The sequence below is a fragment of the Cyanistes caeruleus genome, chromosome 36 (genome assembly GCF_971803275.1).
Source record: "Cyanistes caeruleus chromosome 36, bCyaCae1.hap1.1, whole genome shotgun sequence".
Classification (NCBI taxonomy): Eukaryota; Metazoa; Chordata; class Aves; order Passeriformes; family Paridae; genus Cyanistes; species Cyanistes caeruleus.
In genome coordinates this window covers 366,718-394,134 of record NC_141737.1, presented here as the reverse complement: position 1 = coordinate 394,134, position 27,417 = coordinate 366,718, and the positions used below count along the sequence as shown (strand labels likewise).

At 46.0% G+C, this 27,417-nt stretch overlaps 1 protein-coding gene across 2 annotated transcripts; it reads right to left on the bottom strand.

Annotated features, from left to right (window-relative positions):
• Positions 1–189: 189 nt before the first annotated feature.
• Positions 190–27,141, bottom strand: CYTH2 (cytohesin 2). 2 transcript variants are annotated; one of them, XM_086871661.1, is made up of 12 exons: positions 27,018–27,141; positions 26,082–26,229; positions 24,582–24,648; positions 22,714–22,832; positions 21,032–21,112; positions 18,256–18,368; positions 17,319–17,467; positions 13,706–13,817; positions 11,266–11,342; positions 10,321–10,392; positions 4,667–4,821; positions 190–1,510 (listed from the first exon to the last, which is right to left on the bottom strand). In XM_086871661.1, exons 1-12 carry the CDS (start codon positions 27,034–27,036, stop codon positions 1,423–1,425), a joined length of 1,200 nt encoding a protein of 399 aa, XP_086727787.1. In that variant the 5' UTR covers positions 27,037–27,141; the 3' UTR covers positions 190–1,422. The 2 variants fall into 2 exon arrangements, with proteins under 2 accessions (XP_086727787.1, XP_086727786.1); XM_086871660.1 differs by lacking the exons at positions 4,667–4,821; positions 10,321–10,392; positions 11,266–11,342; ... (6 more) ...; positions 26,082–26,229; positions 27,018–27,141 and adding an exon at positions 3,961–4,541.
• Positions 27,142–27,417: the final 276 nt, after the last annotated feature.

The following is a 27,417-nucleotide window of genomic DNA, read 5'->3' as shown; positions in this document are numbered from 1 at the left end:
CCCCAAAAAAATCCCAAAAAATTCCAAAAAAATCCCCAAAAATTCCCCAAAATTCCCCAAAATTCCCAAAAAATTCCCAAAAAAACCCCCAAAATTCCCAAAAATTCCCAAAAATCGTCTCCTCCCCCCCCTCCCCCCCCAACATCCCGACCCTTCCCGAATTCCCAAAAAAACACGAAAATTCCCGAATTCCTCTGGAATTTCTCCGTTTTTTATTTGGGGACCATAAATAAAGATGGGGGGGAGGGGGGGGAGGGGCCGGGAGCCCCCGGGAGCCCCAAAATGGGAGGGGAAATTTGGGAATTTTGGGAAATTTGGGAATTCCAGGGGGAAATTTGGGAATTTTGGGAAATTTGGGAATTTTGGGAATCCCTGGGGGGGGAATTTTGGGGTTCCCAAGGGGAATTTTGGGAATTTTTTTGGATTACTGGGGGGGATTTGGGGAATTTTGGGAATCCCAGGGGGGAATTTTGGGAATTTTTGGGAATCCCAAAGGGAATTTTGGGAATTTTTGGAATTCCCAAAGGGAATTTTGGGAATTTTTGGGATTCCCAGGGAAAATTTTGGGGCTCCCAAAGGGATTTTTGGGAATTTTTGGGATTCCCGAGGGGATTTTTGGGAATTCTGGGGCTCCCAAAGGGAATTTTGGGAATTCCAAAGGGAATTTTGGGAATTCTGAGACTCCCAAAGGGAATTTTGGGAATTCTTGGGATTCCCAGGGGGAAATTTGGGATTCCCAAGGGGAAATTTGGGAATTTTGGGGCTCCCAAAGGGAATTTTGGGAATTTTTCGGATTCCCAGGGGGGGAATTTTGGGATTCCCAAGGGGAATTTTGGGAATTCTGAGACTCCCAAAGGGAATTTGGGGAATTTTGGGGCTCCCAAAGGGAATTTTGGGAATTTTTGGGATTCCCAGGGGGAAATTTGGGATTCCCAAGGGGATTTTTGGGAATTCTGAGACTCCCAGGGGGGGAATTTTGGGGCTCCCAGAGGGAATTTTGGGAATTTTTGGGATTCCCAGAGGGAAATTTGGGAATTTGGGGGCTCCCAAAGGAAAATTTGGGAATTCTGGGGCTCCCAAAGGGAATTTTGGGGCTCCCAGAGGGAATTTTGGGAATTTTTGGGATTCCCAGAGGGAAATTTGGGAATTTTGGGGCTCCCAAAGGGAATTTTGGGAATTCTGGGGCTCCCCAAGGGAATTTTGGGAATTCTGGGGCTCCCAGGGGGGGAATTTTTGGGAATTCCGGGGAATCCGGCGCCGATTCCGGAGGCTCCCGCTGCTCCCTCGTCCCCTCCCAGTCCCGAGGGTGGGGGAGGGGAATTTTATTATTTATTTTTTTTTGGGAATTCCCCAAATTCTGGGAATTCTGGGAGGTTTTGGGTGGGAATTCCGGGGGTCCCGCCCCCTTTTCCGAGGTTTTTTTTAGGGATTTTCCGGCTTTTTCTTGACTGAAATTCGCTTTTTCCGCGCCGCCAGCATCTCGTAGAACGGATCCACGCTCACAGCGGCCCTGCGGAATTCCGGGAATTTCCTGGGAATTCTGGGAATTTTGGGGGGATTTTTGGGGATTTTGGGAGGGGGGAAAAGTTGGGAATTTTTGGGAATTTTTTGGGAATTTTTTGGGAATTTTTTGGGATTTTTTTAGGGGAGTTTTGGGGTTTTTGGGGGGATTTTGGGAATTTTTTTGGGAATTTTGGGAGATTTTTGAGGGAATTCTGGGAATTTTTGGGAATTTTGGGAGGAGAAAAAACTTGGGAATTTATTGGGAATTTTTTTGGGAATTTTTTGGGAATTTTTTGGGATTTTTTTAGGGGAGTTTTGGGGTTTTTGGGGGGTTTTTGGTGGATTTTTTGGGAGATTTTGGGAGATTTTGGAAGGAATTTTGGGTGGGAATTCCGGGAATTTTGGGGGATTTTGGGAGGGGGGAAAAGTTGGGGATTTTTTGGGAATTTTTTGGGAATTTTTTGGGATTTTTTGGGGATTTTTTAGGGGAGTTTTGGGGTTTTTTGGGGGGTTTTTGGTGGATTTTTTGGGCTTTTTTTGGGGATTCTGAGAATTTTTTGGGAATTTTGGGAGGGGAGAAAAGCTGGGAATTTTTTGGGAATTTTTTGGGAATTTTTGGGATTTTTTTTAGGGGAGTTTTGGGTTTTTTGGGGGGTTTTTGGTGGATTTTTTGGGAGATTTTGGGAGATTTTGGAGGGAATTTTGGGTGGGAATTCCAGAAATTTTGGGAATTTTTGGGGATTTTTGGGGGATTTTGGGAGGGGGGAAAAGTTGGGAATTTTTTGGGAATTTTTTGGGATTTTTTTGGGATTTTTTTAGGGGAGTTTTGGGGGTTTTTGGGGGTTTTTGGTGGATTTTTGAGGGGATTTTTGGAAATTTTTTTGGAATTTTGGGAGATTTTTGAGGGAATTCTGGGAATTTTTGGGAATTTTGGGAGGAGAAAAAACTTGGGAATTTATTGGGAATTTTTTTGGGAATTTTTTGGGATTTTTTTGGGATTTTTTTGGGGGAGTTTTGGGTTTTTTTGGGGGGGTTTTGGTGGATTTTTTGGGAGATTTTGGGAGATTTTGGAGTGAATTTTGGGTGGGAATTCCAGGAATTTTGGGAATTTTGGGGATTTTGGGAGGGGGGAAAAGTTGGGAATTTTTTGGGAATTTTTTGGGAATTTTTGGGGATTTTTTTGGGATTTTTTTAGGGGAGTTTTGGGTTTTTTTGGGGGATTTTTGGTGGATTTTTTGGGAATTTTTTGGGGGATTCTGGGAATTTTTGGGAATTTTGGGAGGGGGGAAAAGTTGGGAATTTTTTGGGAATTTTTGGGAATTTTTTGGGAATTTTTTGGGATTTTTTTAGGAGAGTTTTGGGGTTTTTTGGGGGTTTTTGGTGGATTTTTGAGGGAATTCTGGGAATTTTTGGGAATTTTGGGAGGAGAAAAAACTTGGGAATTTTTTGGGAATTTTTTGGGAATTTTTTGGGATTTTTTTAGAGGAGTTTTGGGGTTTTTGGGGGGTTTTTGGTGGATTTTTTTTGAATTTTGGAAGATTTTGGAAGGAATTTTGGGTGGGAATTCCAGGAATTTGGGGAATTTTTTGGGAATTTTTGGGAATTTTGGGAGGGGGGAAAAGTTGGGAATTTTTTGGGAATTTTTTGGGAATTTTTGGGGATTTTTTTAGGGGAGTTTTGGGGTTTTTTGGGGGCTTTTGGTGGATTTTTGAGGGGATTTTGGGAATTTTTTGGGGAATTTTAGGAGATTTTTGAGGGAATTTTGGGTGGGAATTCCAGGAACTTTGGGAATTTTTGGGAATTTTTGGGAATTTTGGGAGGGGGGAAAACGTTGGGAATTTTTGGGGAATTTTTGGGGATTTTTTGGGGGAATTTTGGGGGAAATTTGGGAATTTTGGGGGGATTTTTTAGGGAATAATTCCAGGAATTTTCCCGGGAATTCCAGGACCAATTCAGTCCTAAAAATCCCATTTTTAACCCTTTAAGCCCCATTTTTAACCCTTAAAATCCCATCTTTAACCCTTTAAATCCCATTTTTAACCCTTTAAATTCCATTTTTAACCCTTAAAAAATCCCATATTTAACCCTTTAAGCCCCATTTTTTAACCCTTTAACTCCTATTTTTTAACCCTTAAAACCCCATTTTTTAACCCTTAAAAATCCCGTTTTTTAACCCTTTAAATCCCGTTTTTAACCCTTTAAATCCCATTTTCAACCCCAAAAAAATCTCATTTTTTAACCCTTAAAACCCCATTTTTTAACCCTTTAAAATCTCATTTTTTAACCCTTTAAGCCCCATTTTTAACCCTTAAAATCCCACTTTTAACCTTTTAATCCCCATTTTTAACCCTTTAAACCCCATTTAACCCCTCCCAAAAATTCCCAAAAATTCCCGGGAATTTTCCCGCGGATTTTTCCGGAATTTTTCCCTGGAATTCCCTGGAATTTTCCCCTCACTGGATGGATTTGATCCCAAAAAAAATCCCATTTTTTAACCCTTAAAATCCCATCTTTAACCCTTAAAAAAATCTCATTTTTACCCCCAAAAATCTCATTTTTTAACCCTTTAAACCCCATTTTTAACCCTTAAAAATGCAATTTTTAACCCTTAAAAAATCCCATTTTTAATCCTTTAAGCCTCATTTTTTAACCCTTTAAACCCCATTTTTAACTCTTAAAATCCCATTTTTAACCCTTAAAATCCCATTTTTAACCCTTCAAGCCCCTCCCAAAAATTCCCCAAAATTCCCCAAAATTCCTGGGAATTTTCCCGCGGATTTTTCCGGAATTTTTCCCTGGAAATTCCCTGGAATTTTCCCCTCACTGGATGGATTTGATCCCAAAAAATCCCCCCAAGAATCCCATTTTTAACCCTTTAAATCCCATTTTCAACCCCAAAAAAAATCCCATTTTTAACCCTTAAAACCCCATTTTTTAACCCTTTAAAATCTCATTTTTTAACCCTTTAAGCCCCATTTTTAACCCTTAAAATCCCACTTTTAACCCTTTAAACCCCATTTTTAACCCTTTAAACCCCGTTTAACCCCTCCCAAAAATTCCCAAAAATTCCCAAAAATTCCCCAAAATTCCCCAAAATTCCCGGGAATTTTCCCGCGGATTTTTCCGGAATTTTTCCCTGGAATTCCCTGGAATTTCCCCTCACTGGATGGATTTGATCCACTCGTCCTTCTGCTCCCGGCTGGGGGCGGAGATGCGATAAACGACGTGGTTCCCCTCCACCACGCGCCCGTCCGCCTCCGTCTTACACGCCTTGATCAGCTGGCCCTTGTTGTTGGGGATGTAGAGCTCGAAGCAGTGCTGGAAAACACGGAAAAATCCCGGGAATTCCTGGGAAAAATTCCTGGGAATTTTGGGGAAAAAAATCTGGGAAAAAATGGGATTTTTGGGGATTTTTGGGGATTTTTTGGGATTTTTTTGGGATTTTTTTTGGAATTTTTTGAGGTTTTTTGGGGGATTTTTTGGGGGATTTTTGGGGGTTGGAGTGGTTTGGGAAGGAGAAAAAAATGGGAAAATCCAGGGGAAATTCTGGGAATTTGGGGGAAAAAAAATCCGGGAAAAAATCCGGGAAAAATGGGATTTTTGGGGATTTTTTGGGATTTTTTTGAGGTTTTTTGGGGATTTTTGGGGAATTTTTGGGGGTTTTTTGGGGGTTGGAGTGGTTTGGGAATGAGGGAAAAATCCCGGGAATTCCTGGGAAAAATTCATGGGAATTTGGGGAAAAAAAGGGAAAAAAATCTGGGAAAAAATGGGATTTTTTTGGGATTTTTTTGGTGAATTTTTGTGAATTTTTGGGGATTTTTTTGTGAATTTTTGGGGGTTTTTTGGGGATTTTTGGGGGTTGGAGTGGTTTGGGAATGAGGGAAAAATCCTGGGAATTCCTGGGAAAAATTCCTGGGAATTTGGGGGAAAAAAAGGGAAAAAATCCGGGAAAAATGGGATTTTTGGGGATTTTTAGGGGGATTTTTTTGGGAATTTTGGTGAATTTTTTGGGATTTTTTTCAGATTTTTTTGGGGATTTTTTGGGGGTTGGGAACGGGAAAAAAATGGGAAAATTCGGAAAAATCCAGGAAAAAAATTCCAGGGGAAAAGGAGAAAAAATGGGGAAAAAAATGGGATTTTTGGGGATTTTTTTGGGATTTTTTTGAGGTTTTTTGGGATTTTTTGTGAATTTTTGGGGATTTTTTTGTGAATTTTTGGGGTTTTTTGGGGGATTTTTTAGGGTTGGAGAGGTTTGGGAATCAGGGAAAAATCCCAGGAATTCCTGGGAAAAATTCCTGGGAATTTGGGGAAAAAAAGGGAAAAAATCTGGGAAATAATGGGATTTTTTGGGGGATTTTTTTGGAATTTTTTGTGAATTTTTTGGGGTTTTTTTGGGGATTTTTTTGGGGATTTTTGGGGGTTGGAGTGGTTTGGGAAGGAGAAAAAAATGGGAAAATCCAGGGGAAATTCTGGGAATTTGGGGGAAAAAAATCCGGGAAAAAATCCGGGAAAAATGGGATTTTTTGGGATTTTTTTGAGGTTTTTTGGGGATTTTTGGGGAATTTTTGGGGGTTTTTTGGGGGTTGGAGTGGTTTGGGAATGAGGGAAAAATCCTGGGAATTCCTGGGAAAAATTCCTGGGAATTTGAGGAAAAAAAAAAGGGAAAAAAATCCGGAAAAAATGGGATTTTTTTGGGATTTTTTTGGTGAATTTTTGGGATTTTTTTGGGATTTTTTTGTGAATTTTTTGAGGTTTTTTGGGGTTTTTTGGGGGATTTTTGGGGGTTGGAGTGGTTTGGGAATGAGGGAAAAATGGGAAAAAATCCCAGGAATTTCTGGAAAAAATTCCTGGGAATTTGGGGGAAAAAAAAGGGAAAAAAATCCGCAAAAAATGGGAAAAAAATGGGAAAAAAATGGGAAAAAAATGAAGAAAAAAGGATCAGCTGGCCCTTGTTGTTGGGGATGTAGAGCTCGAAGCAGTGCTGAAAAACACGGAAAAATCCCGGGAATTCCTGGGAAAAATTCCTGGGAATTTGGGGAAAAAAATCCGGGAAAAAATCCGGGAAAAAATGGGATTTTTGGGGATTTTTTGGGATTTTTTTGTGAATTTTTTGAGGTTTTTTGGGGTTTTTTGGGGGATTTTTGGGGGTTGGAGTGGTTTGGGAAGGAGAAAAAAATGGGAAAATCCAGGGGAAATTCTGGGAATTTGGGGGAAAAAAATCCGGGAAAAAATCCGGGAAAAATGGGATTTTTTGGGATTTTTTTGAGGTTTTTTGGGGATTTTTGGGGAATTTTTGGGGGTTTTTTGGGGGTTGGAGTGGTTTGGGAATGAGGGAAAAATCCCGGGAATTCCTGGGAAAAATTCATGGGAATTTGAGGAAAAAAAAAAGGAAAAAAATCCGGAAAAAATGGGATTTTTTTGGGATTTTTTTGGTGAATTTTTGGGATTTTTTTGAGATTTTTTTGTGAATTTTTTGAGGTTTTTTGGGGTTTTTTGGGGGATTTTTGGGGGTTGGAGTGGTTTGGGAATGAGAGAAAAATGGGAAAAAATCCCAGGAATTTCTGGAAAAAATTCCTAGGAATTTGGGGGAAAAAAAAGGGAAAAAAATCCGGAAAAAATGAGATTATTGGGGATTTTTTTGGAATTTTTTGTGAATTTTTTGTGATTTTTTTTGGGATTTTTTGGGGGTTGGGAACGGGAAAAAAATGGGAAAATCCGGAGAAATCCAGGAAAAAAATTCCAGGGGAAAAGGAGAAAAAATGAGGAAAAAAATGGGATTTTTGGGGATTTTTTTGGGATTTTTTTGAGGTTTTTTGGGATTTTTTGTGAATTTTTGGGGATTTTTTTGTGAATTTTTGGGGTTTTTTTGGGGATTTTTGGGGATTGGAGTGGTTTGGGAATGAGAGAAAAATGGGAAAAAATCCCAGGAATTCCTGGGAAAAATTCCTGGGAATTTGGGGGAAAAAAAGAAAAAAAATCCGGAAAAAATGAGATTATTGGGGATTTTTTTGGAATTTTTTTGGGAATTTTTGTGAATTTTTTGTGATTTTTTTTGAGATTTTTTGGGGGATTTTTTGGGGGTTGGGAACGGGAAAAAAATGGGAAAATCCGGAGAAATCCAGGAAAAAAATTCCAGGGGAAAAGGAGAAAAAATGAGGAAAAAAATGGGATTTTTGGGGATTTTTTGGGATTTTTTTTGGAATTTTTTGTAAATTTTTTTGGGATTTTTTTGTGAACTTTTGGGTTTTTTTGGGGATTTTTGGGGGTTGGAGTGGTTTGGGAATGAGGGAAAAATCCTGGGAATTCCTGGGAAAAATTCCTGGGAATTTGGGTAAAAAAATCCGGGAAAAAATCCGGGAAAAATGGGATTTTTGGGGATTTTTGGGGATTTTTTTTGGGATTTTTTGGGGTTTGGAGAGGTTTGGGAATGAGAAAAAAATGGGAAAATCCGGAGAAATCCAGGAAAAAAATTCCAGGGGAAAAGGAGAAAAAATGAGGAAAAAAAAGGGATTTTGGGGATTTTTTGGGATTTTTTTTGGAATTTTTTGTAAATTTTTTTGGGATTTTTTTGTGAACTTTTGGGTTTTTTTGGGGATTTTTTGGGGGTTGGAGTGGTTTGGGAATGAGGGAAAAATCCTGGGAATTCCTGGGAAAAATTCATGGGAATTTGGGAAAAAAAAAAGGGAAAAAAATCCGGAAAAAATGGGATTTTTTTGGGATTTTTTTGGTGAATTTTTTGGGGTTTTTTTGGGGATTTTTGGGGATTTTTTGGGGGATTTTTGGGGGTTGGAGTGGTTTGGGAAGGAGAAAAAAATGGGAAAATCCAGGGGAAATTCTGGGAATTTGGGGGAAAAAAAATCCGGGAAAAAATCCGGGAAAAATGGGATTTTTTGGGATTTTTTTGAGGTTTTTGGGGATTTTTGGGGTTTTTTTGGGGATTTTTGGGGGTTGGAGTGGTTTGGGAATGAGGGAAAAATCCTGGGAATTCCTGGGAAAAATTCCTGGGAATTTGGGGAAAAAAATCCGGGAAAAAATCTGGGAAAAATGGGATTTTTGGGGATTTTTTGGGATTTTTTTCAGATTTTTTTGGGGATTTTTTGGGGGTTGGGAATGGGAAAAAAATGGGAAAATCCGGTGAAATCCAGGAAAAAAATTCCAGGGGAAAAGGAGAAAAAATGAGGAAAAAAATGGGATTTTTGGGGATTTTTTTGGGATTTTTTTTGGAATTTTTTGTGAATTTTTTGGGATTTTTTTGTGAATTTTTGGGGGATTTTTTTGTGAATTTTTGGGGTTTTTTTGGGGATTTTTTGGGGGATTTTTGGGGGTTGGAGTGGTTTGGGAATGAGGGAAAAATGGGAAAAAATCCCGGGAATTCCTGGGAAAAATTCCTGGGAATTTGGGGGAAAAAAAGAAAAAAAATCCGGAAAAAATGAGATTTTTGGGGATTTTTTTGGAATTTTTTGTGAATTTTTTGTGATTTTTTTTGGGATTTTTTGGGGGTTGGGAACGGGAAAAAAATGGGAAAATCCGGAGAAATCCAGGAAAAAAATTCCAGGGGAAAAGGAGAAAAAATGGGGAAAAAAATGGGATTTTGGGGATTTTTTGGGATTTTTTTTGGGTTGGAGTGGTTTGGGAATGAGGAAAAATTGGGTTTATTCAGGAATTCCAGGGTTTTTTGGGGGAATTCCAGGATTTTTCTGGGAATTCCAGGTTTTTTTCAGGAATTCCGTGTTTTTTTGGGAGTTTTTTTTGGGAATTCCAGGATATTTTTTGGGAATTCTGGGGGTTTTTGGGAGTTTTTTTCTGGGAATTCCAGTTTTTTTTTGTGAATTCCAGGATATCTTCTGGGAATTCCAGGATTTTTTGGGAATTCCGGGGGGTTTTTTGGGAATTTTGGGTGTTTTTTTCCAGGAATTCTGGGGTTTTTTTCTGGGAATTCCAGGGTTTTTTTGGGAATTCCGGGAGTTTTTGGGGAAATTTGGGGTTTTTTTTCAGGAAATTTGGGGGTTTTTTCCCAGGAATTCCAGGATTTTTTGGGAATTCCAGGGGTTTTTTTGGGAATTCCAGGATATTTTTTGGGAATTCTGGGGTTTTTGGGGGAGTTTTTTTTGGGAATTCCAGGTTTTTTCGGGGAATTCCAGGATTTTTTGGGAATTCCAGAGGGTTTTTTTGGGAATTCTGGGTTTTTTCAGGAATTCCGGTTTTTTCTGGGAATTCCCGGATTTTTTGGGGGAATTCCGGGTTTTTTTGGGGAATTCCAGCATTTTTTCAGGAATTCCGGGGTTTTTTTCTGGGAATTCCAGGTTTTATTCAGGAATTCCAGGATTTTTTGAGGGAATTCCGTGGTTTTTTGGGAATTCCGGGAGTTTTGGGGGAAATCTAGGGGGTTTTTTCCAGGAATTCCAGGATATTTTTTGGGAATTCCGTGTTTTTTTGGGAATTCTGTGGTTTTTTGGGAGTTTTTTTTGAGAATTCCAGGATTTTTTTGGGAATTCTGGGTTTTTTTCCAGGAATTCCAGAGGTTTTTCTGGGAATTCCAGAGGTTTTTTTGGGAATTCCGGGAGTTTTTGGGGAAATTCGGGGGTTTTTTTCAGGAAATTTGGGGGTTTTTTTCCAGGAATTCCAGGATTTTTTTCCGGGAATTCCGTGTTTTTTCTGGGAATTCCAGAGGGTTTTTTTGGGAATCCGGGGTTTTTTTCCAGGAATTCCAGGTTTTTTTGGGAATTCCAGGATTTTTTTGGGAATTCCAGGATATTTTCCAGGAATTCCAGGTTTTTTCCGGGAATTCCGGGTTTTTCTGGGAATTCCGGGGCTCACCGGCTTGCGGGGATCCTCGACCTCGCGGATGCTCAGGTTCTCCAGGGGGATGATCCCGCGGGGCTCCTTGTCCTGGGAAATGCAGGAATTCCGGCAGGAATCCGGGAATTTGGGGAATTCCAGGGGGATTGGGGGGATTTTGGGGAATTTTTGGGAATTTTTGGGGAATTTTTGGGGGAATTTTGGGGAATTTTTGGGAATTTTTTGGGAATTTTTTGGGAATTTTTTGGAATTTTTGGGATTTCACAGCAGAAATCCGGGAATTTGGGGAATTCCAGGAGGTTTGGGGGGATTCTGGGGGATTTTGGGGAATTTTTGTGGGATTTTGGGAGAATTTTGATGGATTTTGATGGATTTGGGGGAAATTTTGGGGGAATTTTGGGAGATTTTTGGGGATTTTGGGGGATTTTGGGGAATTTTGGGAATTTCTGGGGAATTTTTGGGAATTTCTGGGGAATTTTTGGGGATTTGGGGGGAATTTTGGGAGATTTTTGGGGATTTTGGGGTGAATTTTTGGGATTTTGGGTGGATTTTGGGTGAATTTTGGGTGATTTTGTTGAATTTTGTTGGATTTTGATGAATTTTGGGTGAATTTTGGGTGATTTTGTTGAATTTTGTTGGATTTTGATGAATTTTGGGTGAATTTTGGGTGATTTTGTTAAATTTTGTTGGATTTTAATGAATTTTGGGCTGATTTTGATGAATTTTGGGTGAATTTTGGGTGATTTTGGTGGATTCTGGGTGGATTTTGGCTGATTTTGGATGATTTTTGGGTGATTTTTGGGTGATTTTGTTGAATTTTGTTGGATTTTGATGAATTTTGGGTGATTTCGATGAATTTGGGGTGAATTTTGGGTGATTTTGGGTGATTTTGGCTGATTTGGGGTGATTTTGGGGTGATTTTGGGCTGATTTCGGGTGATTTTGGTGGATTCTGGGCGCTCACCGTGGTGTACTCGAAGTAGTAGAGGCAGTTGTCGGTGAGGATGAACCAGCGGCGCTTCCACGTCTTCACCCGCCCGCCTGCGGATCCGGGGGAATTTGGGGAATTTGGGGGAATTTTGGGGAATTTTGGGAATTTTTGGGGAATTTGGGGGAATTTTGGGGATTTTGGGGGGGTTTTTGGGGGGAATTTTGGGAAATTTAGGGGAATTTTGGGAATTTTGGGGTGGATTTGGGGGATTTTGGAGGAATTTGGGGGAATTTTTGGGAATTTTTGGGGAATTTTGGGAATTTTTGGGGAGATTTTGGGAATTTTGGAGTGGATTTGGGGAATTTGGGGAATTTTGGGGGGGAATTTTGGGGTTATTGGGGGGTTTTTGGGGGGGATTTCAGGAATTTTGGGGTGGATTTGGGGAATTTTTTTTGAATTTTGGGAATTTTTGGGGAGATTTGGGGAATTTTTGGGGGAACTTCTGGGGAATTTTGGGGGTTTTTGGGGAGATTTTGGGGAGATTTTGGGGGAATTTCAGGAATTTTGGGAATTTTTGGGAATTTTTGGGGAATTTTGGGGTGGATTTGGGGGATTTTGGGGGGAATTTTGGGGTTTTGGGGGAATTTGGGGGTGGATTTGGGGAATTTGGGGAATTTTGGGGGGAATTTTGGGAATTTTGGGGGAATTTTGGGGGAATTTGGGGGGAATTTTGGGGGAATTTTGGGAATTTTGGGGGAATTTTGGGGGAATTTTGGGAATTTTGGGGGAATTTTGGGAATTTTGGGGAGGATTTTGGGGGTCTCAAGCTCTGCCCCTCCCCCACTCCAGCACTCACCTCCTGGGGGGGTCCCAATGGCAGCACAAAGGGGGGGAGAAAATTCCGGAATTTCGTGGGAATTTTGGGAATTTTGGGGGAATTTTGGGAATTTCGAGGGAATTTAAGGGAGATTGGAAAAAAATTGGGGGAATTTGGGGAGGATTTGGGAATTTTGGGGGGATTTTTGTGGGGATTTGGGAGGAATTTGGGGAATTTTGGGGGGATTTGGAGCAAAATTTTGGGAATTTTGGGAGAATTTTGGGAGAATTTTGGGAATTTTGGGAGAATTTTGGGAATTTCGGGAATTTTGGGAATTCCAGGATGGATTTGGGGATTTTTTAGGGAAAGAAAATGGAAAAAAAGAGGAAAAAATTCCGTTAAAATTCGACAAAATCCGACTGGGAGAGACTGGGGGGAACTGGGAGGGGGCGTGGCCACGTGAGGGGGCGTGGCCACATCAGGTGGGCGTGGTCATGTCAGGTGGGCGTGGCCAAGGGGGTGGGCGTGGCCATGACCCCAATAAAGCTCCCAAAAAACTCCAAAAATGGGGATTTTTGAGGAATTTCACCCGAATTTTTTGGGAATTTTTTTGGGAATTTGGGGGCGTGGCCTCTCCCAGGCGAGGTGGGCGTGGCCTAAGCGCGGTGGGCGTGGCCAAACCCAACCCCCACCCAATTAAAGCAACGAAAAGACCCAAAAACGCCCCAAAATTGGGATTTTTGTGGAATTCCACCGGAATTTTTTTGGAATTTGGGGGCGTGGCCTCTCCCAGGCGAGGTGGGCGTGGCCTAAGCGCGGTGGGCGTGGCCAAACCCAACCCCCACCCAATTAAAGCCAAAAAATGCCCAAAAATTGGGATTTTTGTCCAATTCCACCAGAATTTTTGGGAATTTTTTTGGAATTTGGGGGCGTGGCCTCTCCCAGGCGAGGTGGGCGTGGCCTAAGCATGGTGGGCGTGGCCAACCCTAAATCCCACCCCCTCCCAGAATTAAAAAAGCCCTAAAAATCATCAAAAAACGCCCAAAAATTGGGATTTTTGTGGATTTCCACCGGAATTTTTTGGGAATTTGGGGGCGTGGCCTCTCCCAGGTGAGGCGGGCGTGGCCTAAGCGCGGTGGGCGTGGCCAAACCCAACCCCCACACAATTAAAGCAACAAAAAGGCCCCAAAAACGCCCAAAAATTGGAATTTTTGTGGAATTCCACCGGAATTTTTTTGGAATTTGGGGGCGTGGCCTCTCCCAGGCGAGGTGGGCGTGGCCTAAGCATGGTGGGCGTGGCCAACCCTAAATCCCACCCCCTCCCAGACCAAAAAAACCCCCAAAAATCATCAAAAAACGCCCAAAAATTGGGATTTTTGTGGATTTCCACCAGAATTTTTGGGATTTTTTTTGGAATTTGGGGGCGTGGCCTCTCCCAGGCGAGGCGGGCGTGGCCTAAGCGCGGTGGGCGTGGCCAAGCCTAAATCCCACCCCCTCCCAGACCAAAAAAAACCCCAAAAATCATCAAAAAACGCCCAAAAATTGGGATTTTTGTGGATTTCCACCGGGATTTTTTTGGGATTTTTTTTGGAATTTGGGGGCGTGGCCTCTCCCAGGCGAGGTGGGCGTGGCCCAGGTGAGGGGGGCGGGGCTCACCCAGCTTCAGGAGCCAGCCCTCGCGGTCGGGGTTGAAGAAGGTGTGGGTGAGGTCGTTGCCGTCGTCCTCGGGGATCTTGAAGGGCTCCGAGCGGATGCTCTCGTAGAGGTTCTGAAATCCCGGGAATTCCGGGGGGAATTCGGGAATTTCGGGGGGAATTCGGGAATTTTGGGGAAAATTCGGGAATTTTGGGAGGGTTTGGGGGGATTTGGGGAGATTTCAGGTGGAAATTTGGGGATTTTGGGAGGAAATTCTGGGATTTGAGAAAGTTTTTGAGGAATTTCCAGGGGGAATTCGGGAATTTTGGGGGGAATTCGGGAATTTTGGGAGGGTTTGGGGGGATTTGGGGGGATTTCAGGTGGAAATTTGGGGATTTTGGGGGAATTATGGGGAGAATTCTGGGATTTTTGGAATAATTCCGGGGTTTTTGGAAGATTTGGGAGGAAATTCTGGGATTTGGGGGGAATTTGGGGGAATTTGGGGAATTTTGGGAGGGTTTGGGAGGGTTTGGGGGGATTTTGGGGGGATTTCAGGTGGAAATTTGGGGATTTTGGGAGGAAATTCTGGGATTTGAGGGGGATTTTGGGGAATTTTGGGGGGAATTCGGGAATTTTGGGGGGAATTTGGGAATTTTGGGGAATTTTGGGAGGGTTTGGGGGGATTTTGGGGGGATTTCAGGTGGAAATTTGGGGATTTTGGGAGGAAATTCTGGGATTTGAGGAAGATTTTGGGGAATTTTGGGGGAAATTCGGGAATTCCGGGGGGAAATTTGGGAATTTTGGGGGGAATTCGGGAATTTCAGGAGGGTTTGGGGGGATTTGGGAGGATTTTAGGTGGAAATTTGGGGATTTTGGGAGGAAATTCTGGGATTTGAGGGGGATTTTGGGGAATTTCGGGGGGATTTTGGGTGGATTTCAGGTGGAAATTTGGGAATTTTGGGAGGAAATTCTGGGATTTGAGGAAGATTTTGGGGAATTTCGGGGGGAAATTTGGGGATTTTGGGGGAATTATGGGGAGAATTCTGGGATTTTTGGAATAATTCCGGGGTTTTTGGAAGATTTGGGAGGAAATTCTGGGATTTGGGGGGAATTTGGGGGAATTTGGGGAATTTTGGGGGGATTTGGGAGGGTTTGGGGGGATTTTGGGAGGATTTCAGGTGGAAATTTGGGGATTTTGAGAGGAAATTCTGGGATTTGAGGAAGATTTTGGGGAATTTTGGGGATAAATTTGGGGATTTGGGGGGGAATTTGGAGATTTTGGGGGGATTTGGGTGGATTTCAGGTGGAAATTTGGGGATTTTGGGAGGAAATTCTGGGATTTGAGGAAGTTTTTGGGGAATTTCGGGGGGAAATTTGGGGATTTTGGGGGAATTATGGGGAGAATTCTGGGATTTTGAGGAGAATTCTGGGGGTTTTTGGAAGATTTGGGAGGAAATTCTGGGATTTGAGGGGAATTTTGGGGAATTTTGGGGGGAATTCGGGAATTTTGGGGGGATTTGGGAGGGTTTGGGGGGATTTTGGGGGGATTTTAGGTGGAAATTTGGGGATTTTGAGAGGAAATTCTGGGATTTGAGGAAGATTTTGGGGAATTTCGGGGGGAATTCGGGAATTTTGGGGGGAATTTGGGAATTTCAGGAGGGTTTGGGGGGATTTGGGGAGATTTCAGGTGGAAATTTGGGGATTTTGGGAGGAAATTCTGGGATTTGAGGGGAATTTTGGGGAATTTTGGGGGGAATTCGGGAATTTTGGGGGAAATTTGGGAATTTTGGGGGAAATTCGGGAATTTTGGGAGGGTTTGGGGGGATTTGGGGGGATTTTGGGGGAATTTCAGGTGGAAATCTGGGGATTTTGGGGGAATTATGGGGAGAATTCTGGGGGTTTTTGGAAGATTTGGGAGGAAATTCTGGGATTTGAGGGGAATTTTGGGGAATTTTGGGGGAATTCGGGAATTTTGGGAGGGCTTGGGGGATTTGGGGGGATTTTGGGGGGATTTCAGGTGGAAATTTGGGGATTTTGGGAGGAAATTCTGGGATTTGAGGAAGATTTTGGGGAATTTCGGGGGGAAATTTGGGCATTTTGGGGAATTACGGGGACAATCCTGGGATTTTTGGAATAATTCCGGGGTTTTTGGAAGATTTGGGAGGAAATTCTGGGATTTGGGGGGAATTTTGGGGAATTTGGGGGGGAAATTTGGGAATTTGGGGGGGATTTGGGAGGGTTTGGGGGGATTTTGGGGGGGAATTTCAGGTGGAAATTTGGGGATTTGGGATAAAATAAACCCCGCCCCCAAACCCCTCCCAAAATTCCCATTTCCCCCCCGTTTTTTCCCGGGATTTCACCCTCAGACCCCTCCCCCACACCTGGCCCCGCCCACCGACCACACCCACAAAAGCCACACCCCCAAATCCCTCCAAAACCTCTTCAAAACCTCCCAAAATCCAATTTTCCGCCCATTTTTTCCCGGGATTTCGCCTCTGGACCCCTCCCCCACACCTGGCCACGCCCACCGACCACACCCACATAAGCCACGCCCCCAAAATGACACAAACCACGCCCCTAAACGGCTCCAAATCCCTCCAAAACCTCCCGAATTTCCCATTTTTATCCCGTTTTTTCCCGGGATTTCACCCCCAAGCCCCTCCCCACACACCTGGCCACGCCCACCGACCACACCCACACAAACCACGCCCCCAAAATGACACTAACCACGCCCCCAAGTGGCTCCAACACCTTCCAAAATCCAATTTTCCCCACGTTTTTTCCCGGGATTTCACCTCTGGGCCCCTCCCCCACACCTGGCCACGCCCACTGACCACACCCACATAAGCCACGCCCCCAAAATGACACAAACCACGCCCCTAAATGGCTCCAAAACTCTTCAAAACCTCCCAAAATCCCTTTTTCTGCCCATTTTTTCCCAGGATTTCGCCTCTGGACCCCTCCCCCCACACCTGGCCCCGCCCACCGGCCACACCCACACAAACCACGCCCCCAAAATGACACAAACCACGCCCCTAAACGGCTCCAAATCCCTCCAAAACCTCCCGAATTTCCCATTTTTATCCCGTTTTTCCCCGGGATTTCACCCCCAAGCCCCTCCCCGGCACCGGGCCACGCCCACTGACCACACCCAAATAGACCACGCCCCTAAAATTACACAAACCACGCCCCCAAGTGGCTTCAACACCTCCCAAAATCCAATTTTCCCCACGTTTTTTCCCGGGATTTCACCTCTGGACCCCTCCCCCCACACCTGGCACCGCCCACCGACCACACCCACACAAACCACGCCCCCCAAATGACACAAACCACGCCCCTAAATGGCTCGAAAACCCTTCAAAACCTCCCAAAATCCCATTTTTCGCCCATTTTTTCCCAGGATTTCACCTCTGGACCCCTCCCCCACACCTGGCCCCGCCCACCGACCACACCCACACAAACCACGCCCCCAAAATGACACAAACCACGCCCCTAAATGGCTCCAAACCCCTCCAAAACCTCCCGAATTTCCCATTTTTATCCCGTTTTTTCCCGGGATTTCACCCCCGAGCCCCTCCCCCCACACCTGGCCCCTCCCCCCACGCCTGGCCCCGCCCCCCCAGGCCCCGCCCACCCTGAGCAGCTCCTCGGGCAGGTCGCCGCCGTCGTTGATGCCGCGGTTCATGGCCACGAAGCGCTCGGCCGACGGCTTGTCCCGAACGTTGGGGTTGTGCAGGCTGGTGTTGAGCATGATCACCGCGAAGGACAGCACGTAACAGGTGTCTGTGGGACAGGTGTGACAGGTGTGTGACAGGTGTGTGACAGGTGTGTGACAGGTGTGTGACAGGTGTGTGACAGGTGTGTGACAGGTGTGGGACAGGTGTGTGACAGGTGTGTGACAGGTGTGTCCCCAGGTGTCCCCAGGTGTATCTCAGGTGTCCCCAGCTGTCCCCAGGTGTGCCCAGGTGTATCTCAGGTGTCCCCAGGTGTCCCCAGATGACCCCAGCTGTCCCCAGGTGTGCCCAGGTGTGCCCAGTTGTATCTCAGGTGTGCCCAGGTGTCCCCAGCTGTCCCCAGGTGTCCACAGGTGTATCTCAGGTGTGCCCAGTTGTGCCCAGGTGTGCCCAGTTGTGCCCAGGTGTCCCCAGGTGTATCCAGGTGTGTCCCAGCTGTCCCCAGGTGTGCCCAGGTGTGTGTCCAGCTGTCCCCAGGTGTCCCCAGGTGTCCCCAGGTGTATCTCAGGTGTCCCCAGGTGTCCCCAGGTGTGTCCCAGGTGTGCCCAGGTGTCCACAGGTGTGCCCAGGTGTATCTCAGGTGTCCCCAGGTGTCCCCAGGTATCCCCAGGTGTCCCCAGGTGTATCTCAGGTGTCCCCAGGTGTCCCCAGGTGTCCCCAGCTGTCCCCAGCTGTCCCCAGGTGTGTCCCAGCTGTCCCCAGGTGTCCCCAGGTGTATCTCAGGTGTGTCCCCAGGTGTCCCCAGCTGTCCCCAGCTGTCCCCAGGTGTCCCCAGGTGTGTCCCCAGCTGTCCCCAGCTGTCCCCAGGTGTCCCCAGGTGTGCCCAGGTGTGGTTACCTGTGCAGGTGAACACCCCCGGGTTGCAGAGGCAGTAGCGCTGGGCGAACGCCTCCATCATCCGATCGATCTTCTGCGCCTCCCCCGGCAGCCGGAAACTCCACAGGAACTGCCTGGAACAATCCCAAAAATACACCCGGAATTCCCAAAAATACACCCGGAATTCCCAAAAATACACCCGGAATTCCCAAAAATACACCCGGAATGTGCCCAAAAATACACCCGGAATTCCCCAAAAATACACCCGGAATTCCCAAAAAAATACACCCGGAATGTGCCCAAAAATACACCCGGAATGTGCCCAAAAATACACCCGGAATGTGCCCAAAAATACACCCGGAATTCCCCAAAAATACACCCGGAATTCCCAAAAAAATACACCCGGAATTCCCAAAAATACACCCGGAATGTGCCCAAAAATACACCCGGAATGTTCCCAAAAATACACCCGGAATTCCCAAAAATACACCCGGAATTCCCAAAAAAATACACCCGGAATTACCAAAAATACACCCGGAATGTGCCCAAAAATACACCCGGAATTCCCAAAAAAATACACCCGGAATGTGCCCAAAAATACACCCGGAATGTTCCCAAAAATACACCCGGAATGTGCCCAAAAATACACCCGGAATGTGCCCAAAAATACACCCGGAATGTTCCAAAAATACACCCGGAATGTTCCAAAAAATACACCCGGAATGTGCCCAAAAATACACCCGGAATGTGCCCAAAAATACACCCGGAATTCCCAAAAATACACCCGGAATTCCCAAAAAAATACACCCGGAATTCCCAAAAATACACCCGGAATTCCCAAAAATACACCTGGAATGTGCCCAAAAATACACCCGGAATTCCCAAAAGTACACCCGGAATTCCCCAAAAAATACACCCGGAATTCCCAAAAAATACACCCGGAATTCCCAAAAATACACCCGGAATTCCCAAAAAATACACCCGGAATGCTCCCAAAAATACACCCGGAATGTGCCCAAAAATACACCCGGAATTCCCAAAAATACACCCGGAATGTTCCTAAAAATACACCCGGAATGTGCCCAAAAATACACCCGGAATGCTCTCAAAAATACACCCGGAATTCCCAAAAAATACACCCAGAATTCCCAAAAAATACACCCGGAATGTGCCCAAAAATACACCCGGAATTCCCAAAAATACACCCGGAATGTTCCCAAAAAAATACACCCGGAATTCCCAAAAAAATACAGCCGGAATTCCCAAAAATACACCCGGAATGTGCCCAAAAATACAGCCGGAATGTGCCCAAAAATACACCCGGAATTCCCCAAAAATACACCCGGAATTCCCAAAAATACACCCGGAATGTGCCCAAAAATACACCCGGAATTCCAAAAAAAATACACCCGGAATTCCCCAAAAATACACCCGGAATGCTCCCAAAAATACACCCGGAATGCGCCCAAAAATACACCCGGAATTCCCAAAAATACACCCGGAATGTGCCCAAAAATACACCCGGAATTCCCCAAAAATACACCCGGAATTCCCAAAAATACACCCGGAATGTTCCCAAAAATACACCCGGAATGTTCCCAAAAATACACCCGGAATTCCCAAAAATACACCCGGAATGTGCCCAAAAATACACCCGGAATTCCCAAAAATACACCCGGAATGTGCCCAAAAATACACCCGGAACATTCCCAAAAATACACCCGGAATTCCCAAAAATACACCCGGAATGTTCCCAAAAATACACCCGGAATTCCCAAAAAATACACCCGGAATTCCCAAAAATACACCCGGAATGTGCCCAAAAATACACCCGGAATTCCCAAAAATACACCCGGAATGTGCCCAAAAATACACCCGGAATGTGCCCAAAAATACACCCGGAATTCCCAAAAATACACCCGGAATGTGCCCAAAAATACAGCCGGAATTCCCAAAAATACACCCGGAATGTGCCCAAAAATACACCCGGAATTCCCAAAAATACACCCGGAATGTGCCCAAAAATACACCCGGAATTCCCAAAAATACAGTCGGAATGTGCCCAAAAATACACCCGGAATTCCCAAAAATACACCCGGAATTCCCAAAAATACACCCGGAATGTGCCCAAAAATACACCCGGAATGTGCCCAAAAATACACCCGGAATTCCCAAAAATACACCCGGAATGTGCCCAAAAATACACCCGGAATTCCCAAAAATACACCCGGAATGCTCCCAAAAATACACCGGGAATGTGCCCAAAAATACACCCGGAATTCCCAAAAAATACACCCGGAATGTGCCCAAAAATACACCTGGAATGTTCCCAAAAAATACACCCGGAATGTGCCCAAAAAATACACCCGGAATGTGCCCAAAAATACACCAGGGAGGATCCCAGGTGTGTCCAGGTGTGTCCCCAGCCCCTCCAGGTGTGTCCCAGGTGTGCCCAGGTGTGTCCCAGGTGTGTCCAGCTGTGTCCAGGTGTTCCCAAGTGTATCCCAGGTGTGTCTAGGTATGTCCCCAGCCCCGCCAGGTGTATCCAGCTGTGTCCAGGTGTCCCCAGGTGTGTCCCAGCTGTGTCCGGGTGTGCTCAGGTGTGTCCCCAGCCCCCCCAGGTGTATCCAGGTGTGTCCAGCTGTGTCCAGGTGTACCCCAGGTGTACCCCAGGTGTACCCCAGGTGTACCCCAGGTGTGTTCAGCTGTGTCCAGGTGTACCCCAGGTGTACCCCAGCTGTGTCCAGGTGTGTCCAGCTGTGTCTGGGTGTGTCCAGGTGTGTCGAGCTGTGCTCACCTGAGCGCCTGTACCAGGTTCAGGTCGGTGAACTCGTGCAGGTCCACGAAGGCGTGGAGCACACCCAGGTTAAACTCCTCCCTGAGGGGCGGGGCCAGGCTGTCAATCACTGCTGGCCACGCCCTCATTGCACTGTCAATCATCCCTGGCCACGCCCCCATTACACTGTCAATCATCCCCTGCCACACCCCCATTGCACTGTCAATCATCCCCAGCCACGCCCCCATTGCACTGTCAATCATCCCTGGCCGTGCCCCCATTACACTGTCAATCACCCCTGGCCACGCCCCATTGCACTGTCAATCATCCCCAGCCACGCCCCCAGTGCACTGTAAATCACCCCTGGCCACGCCCCTATTACCCTGTCAATCATCCTTGGCCACACCCACCCAGCCAATCAAACCATTACCACATACGTTATTAACCTGTCAATCACCCCTGGCCACGCCCACCACACCAATCAAACCATTACAACAGCCACTCTTAACCTGTCAATCACCCCTGGCCACGCCCACCCCGCCAATCAATTACCACAATTATAATTACCGCCAATCATTAGCACACCCACTCTGAACCTGTCAATCACCTGCCTAGCCACGCCCACACGAGAAAACTGCCAGGCCACGCCCACCCCCTGTCAATCATGCTGGGATGGGGCTTGGCCACACCCAGAGGTTGGGATAAGCTCCGCCCACTGGCTGTCAATCATCTGTGACCCCAAAAATCTCCCTCCCAGTCGCTCCCAGCCCATCCCAATCCAAACCAATCCATTCCCAGTCACTCCCAGTCCCAACCAATCCATTCCCAATCCATCCCAGTCCCAACCAATCCATTCCCAATCCATTCCCAGTCCCAACCAATCCCCTCCCAGTCCATCCCAGTTTCCCTCCCAGTCCACTCCCAGTCCCCCCCAGTCCCCGTTTAACCTCTCCCAGTCCATCCCAGTTTGTCCCAGTCCATCCCAGTGCCCCAAATCCCCTCCCAGCCCATCCCAATCCCATCCCAATCCCCTCCCAGTCCATCCCAGTTCCCCCCAATCCCCTCCCAGTCCCTCCCAGTCCCCCCCAATCCATTCCCAGTTCCCCCCAATCCCCTCCCAGTCCATCCCAGTCCCCCCCAATCCCATTCCCAGTCCCCCCAGTTTCCCCCCCAGTCCCCCCCAATCCATTTCCAATCTCTCCCAGTGCCTCCCAGTCCCCCCCAGTCCATCCCAGTCCCCCCAGTTTCCCTCCCAGTGCCCCCCAATCCATTCCCAGTCCCCCCCAGTCCCCCCCAATCCATTTCCAATCTCTCCCAGTGCCTCCCAGTCCCCCCAGTCCCCGTTTAACCTCTCCCAGTCCCTCCCAGTCCATTCCCAGTCCCCCCAATCCCCTCCCAGTTCCCCCCAGTCCCTCCCAGTCACTCACTGGTGCCCCCCCAGTCCCTCCCAGTGCCCCCCAATCCATTCCCAGTCCCCCCCAGTCCCCCCAGTCCCCTCCCAGTCACTCACTGGTGCCCCCCCAGTCCCTCCCAGTGCCCCCCAATCCATTCCCAGTCCCTCCAAGTCCCTCCCAGTTTCCCTCCCAGTCCATTCCCAGTCCCCCCAGTTTCCCCCCCAGTCCCCCCAGTCCCTCCCAGTCCCCCCCAGTGTCCCCCCCAATCCCATTCCCAGTCCCCCCAGTCCCCCCCAGTGTCCCCAGTACCTCTCCCCCAGGTAGTCCCCGATGGCCGTTTTGTTCAGCCCCTCCCCCTTGTAGAGGAAGCGGGCGATGTCCTCGGCCGTGTGCCGCAGCAGCTCCTGCTCCACCAGGAACTGGATCCCCTGGGAAGGGACACCATTCCCAAAATTCCCAAAATTCCCGGAATTCCCGGAATTCCCAAAAATTCCCAAAAATCCCCGGCCGAAAACAACAAAATTCCCATTTTTTATAGCGAAAATCCGCGTTTTTTGCATTAAAAATTCGCATTTTTGGTCCTCAAAAGACCCTGAATTCCCAAAAATTCCCCAGAATTCCCCAAATTCCCAAAATTCCCAAAAATTCCCAAAAATTCCCAAAAATTCCCAAAAATTCCCAAAAATCCCCGGTCGAAAACACCAAAATTCCCCATTTTTATAGCGAAAAATTGCGGTTTTTACATTAAAAATTCGCATTTTTGGTTCTCAAATCCCCCCAAGTTCCCAAAAATTCCCAAAATTCCCAAAATACCCAAAAATTCCCAAAAATTCCCAAAAATCCCCGGCCGAAAACAACAGAATTCCCATTTTTTATAGCGAAAATCCGCGGTTTTTGCATTAAAAATTCGCATTTTTGGTCCTCAAAAGACCCTGAATTCCCAAAAATTCCCCAGAATTCCCCAAATTCCCAAAATTCCTCAAAATTCCCAAAAATTCCCAAAAATTCCCAAAAATTCCCAAAAATCCCCAGTCAAAAACACCAAAATTCCCCATTTTTATAGCAAAAAATTGCGGTTTTTAGATTAAAAATTCACATTTTTGGTACTCAAAAGACCCTGAATTCCCAAAAATTCCCCAGAATTCCCCAAATTCCCAAAATTCCCAAAAATTCCCAAAAATTCCCAAAAATTCCCAAAAATCCCCGGTCGAAAACAACAAAATTCCCATTTTTTATAGCGAAAATTCGCGTTTTTTGCATTAAAAATTCACATTTTTGGTCCTCAAAAGACCCTGAATTCCCAAAAATTCCCCAGAATTCCCAAAAATTCCCCAGAATTCCCCAAATTCCCAAAAATTCCCAAAAATTCCCAAAAATTCCCAAAAATCCCCGGCCGAAAACACCAAAATTCCCCATTTTTATAGCAAAAAATTGCGGTTTTTAGATTAAAAATTCACATTTTTGGTACTCAAAAGACCCTGAATTCCCAAAAATTCCCCAGAATTCCCAAAATTCCCAAAATTCCCAAAAATTCCCAAAAATCCCTGGCCAAAACCACCAAAATTCCCTATTTTTATAGCGAAATATTGCGGTTTTTACATTAAAAATTCGCATTTTTGGTTCTCAATTCCCTCCAAATTCCCCAAAATTCCCAAAATTCCCAAAATACCCAAAAATTCCCAAAAATCCCCGGTCAAAAACAGCAAAATCCCCCATTTTTATAGCGAAAAATTGCATTTTTTGCATTAAAAATTCGCATTTTTGGTTCTCAATTCCCCCCAAATTCCCAAATTTCATCCCCTGGGAAGGGACACAATTCCCAAAATTCCCAAAATTCCAAAAATTCCCAAAAATTCCCAAAAATCCCCAGCCAAACACACCAAAATTCCCCATTTTTTACATCAAAACGAGCAAAAAAATTCCCATTTTTGATGCTCAAAAACCCCAAAAATTCCTGAATTTCAACCCCAAAATTCCCAAAAATTCCCAAAAATTCCCAAAAATTCCATCCCAGGACCCCCCAAACCCCCAAAATTTGGGAATTTCAACTCTTGGAATCCCAAAACTTCTCAAAATTTCCCCAAAAATCCCCAAAAAATTCCCAAAATTCCCCAAATTTCCTCCAAATTTCCCCCAAAATTCCCGGAATTCCCGGAATTCCCGGAATTCCCGCTCACCTTTTTGGGATCCATGTTGAATTTCTTCCGTCCCATCCCCATTTTCCGGTTCCTCTGCAGCGTTTTGCTGGAATTTTGGGGGAATTTTGGGGGAATTTTGGGGGAATTTTGGGGGAATTTTGGGAATTTTGCGGGAACTTTTGGGAATTTTTTGGAATTTTGGGGCATTTTGGGGAATTCTGGGGAAATTTTGGGAATTTGGGGGGAATTTTGGGGAATTTTTGGGAATTTTTGGGAATTTGGGAGGAATTTTTTGGGAATTTTGGGGGATTTTGAGGAATTTTGGGGAATTTTGGGGAATTTTGATAAGTTTTGGGGAATTTTGGGGGAATTTTGGGGGAGTTTGAGGAATTTTGGGGGATTTTGGGGGATTTTTGATGTTTTTGATGCTCTTGGGTTTGAATTTTTTGAGAATTTTGGAGACTTTTGGGAAATTTTGGGGAATTTTGGGGACTTACGGGGCATTTTGGGGGGATTTTGGGGAATTTTTGAGTTTTTTGATGCTCTTGGGTTGGAATTTTTTGGGAATTTTGGGGGATTTTGAGGAATTTTGGGGAATTTTGGTAAGTTTTGGGGAATTTTTGGGGAATTTTGGGGGAGTTTGGGGAATTTTGGGGGATTTTGTGGGATTTTTGAGGTTTTGATGCTCTTGGGTTTGAATTTTTTGAGAATTTTGGAGACTTTTGGGAAATTTTGGGGAATTTTGGGGACTTTTGAGGAATTTTGGGGGAATTTTTGGGGGATTTTTGATGTTTTTGATGCTCTTGGCTTGGAATTTTGGTGAATTTTGAGGAATTTTGGGAACTTTTGGGGCATTTTGGGGGGATTTTGTGGAATTTTTGAGTTTTTTGATGCTCTTGGCTTGGAATTTTTTGGGAATTTTGGGGAATTTTGATAAGTTTTTGGGAATTGTGAGGAATTTTGGGAACTTTTGGGGCATTTTGGGGGATTTTGTGGGATTTTTGATGTTTTTGATGCTCTTGGGTTGAAATTTTTTGGGAATTTTGGGGGATTTTGAGGAATTTTGGGGAATTTTGGTAAGTTTTGGGGAATTTTTGGGGAATTTTGGGGGAGTTTGGGGAATTTTGGGGGATTTTGGGGGATTTTTGATTTTTTTGATGCTCTTCGCTTGAAATTTTTTGGGAATTTTGGGGAATTTTAATAAGTTTTTGGGAATTGTGAGGAATTTTGGGAACTTTTGGGGCATTTTGGGGGATTTTGTGGGATTTTTGAGGTTTTGATGCTCTTGGGTTTGAATTTTTTGAGAATTTTGGAGACTTTTGGGAAATTTTGGGGAATTTTGGGGACTTTTGAGGAATTTTGGGGGAATCTTTGGGGGATTTTTGATGTTTTTGATGCTCTTGGCTTGGAATTTTGGGGAATTTTGGGGAATTTTTGAGTTTTTTGATGCTTTTGGCTTGGAATTTTGGGGAATTTTGATAAGTTTTTGGGAATTTTGAGGAAATTTGGGGGATTTTGGGGAATTCTGAGCCTCCTCACCTGCCCTCGTTGGCCTCGAGCCCCTCGACCTCGCTGATGGCCTCGCTGAGTTCGTCGCGGAGCCGTTGGATCTCCCCCAGCAGCTCCTGCTTCCGGCGCCGGATGGATTCCAGCTCCCGCCGCTCTTCCGGCGTCAGGTCCGGGGGCACTGCCCGACACCTGAACCTCACCTGGCTGCACCTGGCCACGCCCCCTTCCTCATGGCCACGCCCCCTTCCTCAAGGGAACCCCCCCCAGCAAGGCCAGATTGGAAGATCCCGGTCCTTGGCCACGCCCACTTCAGGCCTGGCCACGCCCCTTCCTCATGGAACCCCCCCCAAGCAACGCCAGATTGAGGGGTCCCAGTCCCTGGCCACGCCCACATTCCTCCAGACCACGCCCACCTCACACATGTCCACGCCCCTTCCTCACGGGACCCCCCCCCCCCCAGCAATGCCAGATTGGGTGATCCCGGTCCTTGGTCACGCCCACTTCTCACATGACCACGCCTCTTTTAAAACAAGCCCCGCCTTCTCATTAAACCCCTCACCGGCCACGCCCCTTTGCCCATAAATAGAAATTGGGGTGTGGTCTGGCCTGAAGAGGCGTGGCCTTTCCTTATAAGGTGTTGGTGGGAAAGGGTGTGGTCTAATTTGCATTTTATGGGGCGTGGCCCACCACAAAGGGGGCGTGGTCGAATTTTCCCTCACGGAGTTGTCACCGCCCCCCGCGGGGATTGGTTCCGCCCAGTCACGTGATGCCCTCCCGCCCTTTTTTCCCGCCGCGCCCATCACGTGACCGCTGCTCGCTCCGCCAATGGCCGCCGCCTCACGAAGCACCCCCCCCCCACCCCTCCCCCAACCCTCACCTTCCCCTCACACCTTTCCCGCCCTTTTTCCGGTTCCCGCCTCGCTCTCCGGTTCCCGCCCCGCTCCCCTCAGCCCTCGGCGGCCTCACCGTAAACTCCGTCCTCCATGGCGGGGCCGGGGCCGCTCCGCTTCGGCCGCTCCGCCCGCCCCGCCGGGCCCCGGGCCCGCTCCGGCTCCGCCACACGGCTCCTTCCGCCCCTCGCCGCCGATTCCGCCAATCAGCGCCGCGCTCGCCATGATTGACAGGCGACGCAACCAATAGCATGTGGAAAAAGGCGGGCTCAAAGCCTTGGCCAATGAGAGCGTGCGGCTGCGAGATTGGCAGGAGCGTTGGCCAATGGAGAGCGTCTAAGGTGTGGCCGCGGGGTTTATTATGAATGACAGCCAGCTCAGCCAATAGCAAGGGGGAAATCGCTGAGGAGGCGGGACTTGACCCTTTGATTGGCTTTTATCTGTTCCCTTGCTAATATTAATGAGCTTATTAATAT

Bases quoted from the DNA above. Each gene is read 5' to 3' on its own strand.
- CYTH2 (XM_086871660.1), bottom strand. From the start codon at position 4,080: ATGGGGTTTAAAGGGTTAAAAAATGAGATTTTTGGGGGTAAAAATGAG. The intron at 1,511-3,960 runs GTGAGGGGAAAA...GGAATTCCGCAG, and splicing joins TTTGGGATCAAATCCATCCA to GGCCGCTGTGAGCGTGGATC.